The following is a 4,857-nucleotide window of genomic DNA, read 5'->3' as shown; positions in this document are numbered from 1 at the left end:
TTTCATCTCCAGGTTCCCTCACAGTTTCCTACATTTCATATTTTCTAACGCATGTTCATTTTGTCGTACGTATCTCCTTTTTTTCCCCCCATTATCATACACTGTCATTTTAATTGCTGCTTTTGTTTCTGCATTTTGTTGAAGGAGTTTCCAGCCAGGCTTGGCTTGTCTGCCTGCAACATCCCCGAGCAAAACTCTGAGGAAGCCAAAAGCCTCAAATGCACCAACATTGCACGTTTTCCTCCTCTCTGTGCTCTTTGCTGTGTGACTACAAACTGTGAGTGTGGGGGCAATGGTGGAGACATCAGAAATACTTTGCAGAGCCTCTGGATTTTACTCCTCGCAGCAGTGGAGATTTTTCTGGGGGGATAATGTGGCTCCCCTGTTGTTATCCAGCATTGCTGATAACGCTGCCTCCAACTGCCACAGTGCTCCTGCTGCCCTGCCGAAAAGTTTGGGAAAGCTTTGAAGGGAGCTGGATAAAATAGAATGACACTTTCCAGCTGACAGCTTTTGATAAGGCAGTTCAAAGGCTGCTCCTCACTTGTTTTGTTTCCCCCATGAAGTTTCTGCCTTGCTGTGTGCTGCTTCATTTTATGAAGCCCACAGAGTGGTTTGTTCTGGGGGAAAAGCCTGAGGAGCAGCTTGGGCAAGAAATTGGGACTGTCCTCCCTGCCTCTTGTCCTTCTTATGTTTGATAATCAGTTCTGGGTGTTGCAAATGGTTGGTTGTATTGCTCTGCACGTGGGAGAGGGGTTCGGAGGAGGGAATCCCTCTGGGTGCGTGCCAACAGCCAGGATAACACGGGAACACAAAAGGGGACACAAAACCGCCCGGAACCCTGCGGTTTTGGCAAGGGAACGGTGAAGCGAAGGCTTTGTGTGTGCTCAGACGGGTCAGGCAGCCCCCAGCACCTGTCCCAGCTCCCCCTGCCGCGCTGCCCCTCTCTATATTTACCCAGGGGGAGCTTTCCAAGAATGGAAGTGGTAAGATAAAACCCCTGAGGGGCTAAAATTAGCCCCTGCGCCTGGGCCCTTCTCCCCGCCGTGGCATTTCAGCTGTGAGCGTGACAGCCTGCGTAGTTCCAGCCACACAGAGGGGACATCCATCCTGACACAGCGAGATCCTCTCTTTCTCTCCTTTTTTCTGTTTAAATGGAGGGAGAACTCACCGTGGGACCTCTGCTGCCCTGTCCACCCCAGCTGTGAGCATCACCTACCCCAGTAAGGTAAGGCAGCAGCATCGGGCATCAGAAAATTGAAGATAACCTGGTAACCAGTTATAAAGGCGCGAGTGGTATTCACTGGCACCTTTAGCTCCATCATAACCTCTTTTCTTTGGGCTCTGCAGATGCGTGGACAGCTTCCTTCAGCTGAATTGGTGACAGCTCTGCTTTGGGCTTTTAGGGTTGAGGAATGTCCATGAGCTCCCCAGGTGAGTGCTGACACTGTCAAAGTAAGGTCCCTTTGGAGACGCTTTTTGGGGGTTCAGGAAACGTTACAGCTGGTGTTTTACTTTTCCAGACCATTTCCCTTGGGAATATAACTGGGACTTCTTCTTGAATCAAATTGGCAATAACCCCCCATTAGCCATGTAGGTATGGGGTTTCCAAAGCTCCACAGCTCATTATCAGCCTGTCTAATGAATAACAGTAATAACAGATACTTCTATATGAATTGTCTGGGTTAGTGCAACAGGTGGAAGCACAGCAGAGCTTTGCTGTCGCTCGCTGCCATCAAACTTGCTCTGCTTAACCAAGCTGCGACAGTGGCCACACGTGGGGGGTTCCCCCGAGCCCACACGTCTCGGCACCGCAGGCGGATGTGGGACGAGCCTCCTGCGGCCGCCTCATTTGTTACCGCCACGCTCGTTTGCAAAAGGAGGTTAATTGCTCGGTGCAGCTCCTTGCCTCCTCCAAGGCAAGATCAGAGAGGAGATGGAGCGCTACTGCCTGTCCCCAAGGAAATCTGAGATGCTGTGGTGGGAAGGAACCGAGGAATTCCTCTGCCCTCCCCAGCTGCGCTGGTGCCACCCGGACATCGCATTCCTCTGTGCTGCTGCGAGGCCGGGTCCTGCACCGAGCGCCCAGCACACGCGTGGGGTTTGGTCCCGCTCCAGTGTGATCAGCTCAGCATCCTTCACCTCCCCATAGCTCCCGCTATCAAAATCCCAGATGAAAGTCCTTAATCAAACCAGCCCCCTTCCCATTCACTTCACCTTCTGTTGTGAAATCAAATCCCTTTAAAAAAGCAACAGACTGCAAAAACCTTAAATCTCCGAAATGAAAACTCCTCCAAGTTTTCCATGGGTCCCAAAATCCTTGGAAGTGCGGGTGCTGCTGGGGCATCCCATAGAAGCCTTGGCCGATAGGAAGCAGAGTTGATTCCTGCTATTTCCAACATGCCCTTCCCTCAGCAGCTCCCACAGAAAAGAGCCGGATGGGGTGAATGCTGAGGGGTTTGGGAAAACGGGCGGCTTCATCCCCCTGTGGGGTGCAGAGCCCTTGCAAGAGCCCATGGCCACCCAGGAGCCTTCCTGAGCTCAGGGTCTGAGTGTCCCATGAGTAGTCCTGTGCCCTTGGCTGCCTCAGGGGCCAGCAGTGCAGCATTAAATAATGATAATAATTTAAAAAGTAAAAGCCTGTGAGCTCCCCCACGCAGTGTTTGAACTCCACATGAGATCTGGTTCTCTCAACGTGTTCTTGGTTACAACATTTTAAAGGGAGGTGGCCCACGTACATGCTGCAGCAATGACCTCTCTTTGCCTTAGCCCTTCACCAGTGTGGATCTGCTCACCCGTGATGGCAGGGATGTATGTGTCAGAAGCATCATCATCCAATGTTATTTGTCTCTCTTTTTAGAGAATCTTTCTTAAATTGTGTATGTAAAAATAATAATAAAGAGCTGGTGTCAAGTGGCTGGTTCTAACCCAGTGGTGGTTTTTTGTCCCGTAGATCTTTGACTTTACCATTTACGATGAAAGCGGTACATGGGAGACACACCAAAAAAAATGAGCCTCATGGATATCACTAAAATGTTCTCTATGCTCCAGCCCGGAGAAGATGAAGACGACAACGGAGAAAGCGGGGAGCTGAACCGAGCGGTGTCCAAGGACGATTACCAAACCCTGGACAACCTCTTGTCCCAGGACAGGTACAGGAGGTTCATCAACAGCAGGAGTGGTTGGGGGGTACCCAGCACCCCGCTGCGCCTGGCAGCCGCCAAGGGCCACATCAGGAGCATGAAGGTCCTCTTGGCGCATGGGGCAGAGGTGGACAGCCTGGACGTGAAGGCTCAGACCCCGCTCTTCATGGCGGTCAGCAACGGCCACCGGGAATGCGTGAGGGTCCTCCTGAACGCGGGGGCCAGTCCTGCCGGCAGCATCTACAACAACTGCTCGCCGCTGCTTATCGCCGCCAGGGATGGGGACGTGGACATCCTGCGGCAGCTCCTGGACCACGGCGCCGAGACTAACGTTCAGGCGAGGCTGCCCGAGTGGGCAACCAACTCGGTGGCTTGTTCTGGTCCCCTCTACCTCGCTGCCGTGTACGGGCACCTGGAGTGCTTCAAGCTGCTGTTGCTTTACGGCGCTGATCCCGACTATAACTGCACTGAGGAGAGGGTGATTGCCCGGATCAAGGAGCCCAAGACTGTGCTGGAAACCTGCCTGGGGCACGGCTGCAGGAGAGAGTTCATCGAGCTGCTCATTGACTTTGGAGCCAACGTCTACTTGCCCAACATCATGGTAGATCAGATGGCACCCCACAGCGAGGGCCTGGAGCTGCTGCTGCAGGCGAGAGGTAATATGTGTGCGCGGCCCCAGGGCTGGAAACGAGCACTAATATTGCTCATTTGGGTGCAAGTTGCTCCAGATTCCCCTTTCCTTTACCTCTGCTTCCCAACAGCCTTACCCAGGCTTTCCTGCAAGCTTTGAATCCCTTTGCAGCATCGCTTGAGTGCATGGGTCTCTCTGGTGTTAAATTTGAGTATTATCGCTGTTTTACCCTGAACTCTTATTCCTTCCTCTCGTCCAATTATTGCTGTGTTCAGGCCAAAAAAAAACATCTCCAACACTGACCAGAGCAAGAGAAGGACATCACAAGGTTATCAAGGATAGGTTCACCACCACCGATTGAATGTGATGGCTTGGATACACGTGCTATCACAGGAAACTCCTAAAACAAATTGGTGGGATCTGGGGGAGTGTCACAGAAGGGCTTGTTTCTAATAAACACCCACTAAATATCCCAAATTCCCACTGGAGGCAGGCTGCCTGCCGTTGGGTCTGGTTTGTAACTTGCCGTGGGCACTGCGGGGAGCAGGGCTGTGTCTTGAAGGTGACCATCTCCTTTCTCCTCACAGCTCATCCCAAGTCCTTGCTGTCCCAGTCCAGACTGGCGATGCGACACCTCCTGAAGCAGGCTGGCCACCCGCACGCCCTGGGTGAGCTGGAGATCCCCACGGTCCTGGCGAACTACCTCCGCCATCAGCCACAGAGCGCAGCCCGCGAGAGGTGCCTGCCTCCAGCACCTGCAGGAAAGCCGCTCTGACAGCCGTGCAGCATGAAACTGCCACGAATTTGTGGTTGCAGAGTAATTTTTGCTTACCAGATGTCTCCAAAAAGTGGTGCCTGTGTGAAAAGTTGGCAAGGGGTGGGGAGAAAGAGAGGAGACCTCGGGTCCTGCTTCATGTTAGAGTAACAGGGTCTGATTTGGCTGGGTTTGGCTTTAAACCCTCTTCACCTGAAGGATTTTACACCATAATTTATGCTGGTCGGAGAAGGGGCTGGGATGATGGGGCAGGGTTGTTGTTTTTTTTAATCAAATATGTTGCTGCTGTTCTTATTAAACTATCGTTT

At 52.4% G+C, this 4,857-nt stretch overlaps 1 protein-coding gene across 1 annotated transcript; it reads left to right on the top strand.

The window, feature by feature from the left end:
- Positions 1-2,988: 2,988 nt before the first annotated feature.
- Positions 2,989-4,512, top strand: ASB12 (ankyrin repeat and SOCS box containing 12; the record flags this gene model as incomplete). Its single annotated transcript, XM_010179283.1, has 2 exons — positions 2,989-3,799; positions 4,362-4,512. Coding segments are annotated over exons 1-2 (962 nt in total), but the record flags the coding sequence as incomplete, so codon positions are not given.
- Positions 4,513-4,857: the final 345 nt, after the last annotated feature.

The sequence above is a fragment of the Mesitornis unicolor genome, unplaced genomic scaffold (genome assembly GCF_000695765.1).
Source record: "Mesitornis unicolor isolate BGI_N332 unplaced genomic scaffold, ASM69576v1 scaffold39782, whole genome shotgun sequence".
Lineage (NCBI taxonomy): Eukaryota > Metazoa > Chordata > Aves > Mesitornithiformes > Mesitornithidae > Mesitornis > Mesitornis unicolor.
Note: the sequence above shows the minus strand (reverse complement) of the source record. Positions and strands in the feature narration are given on the sequence as shown.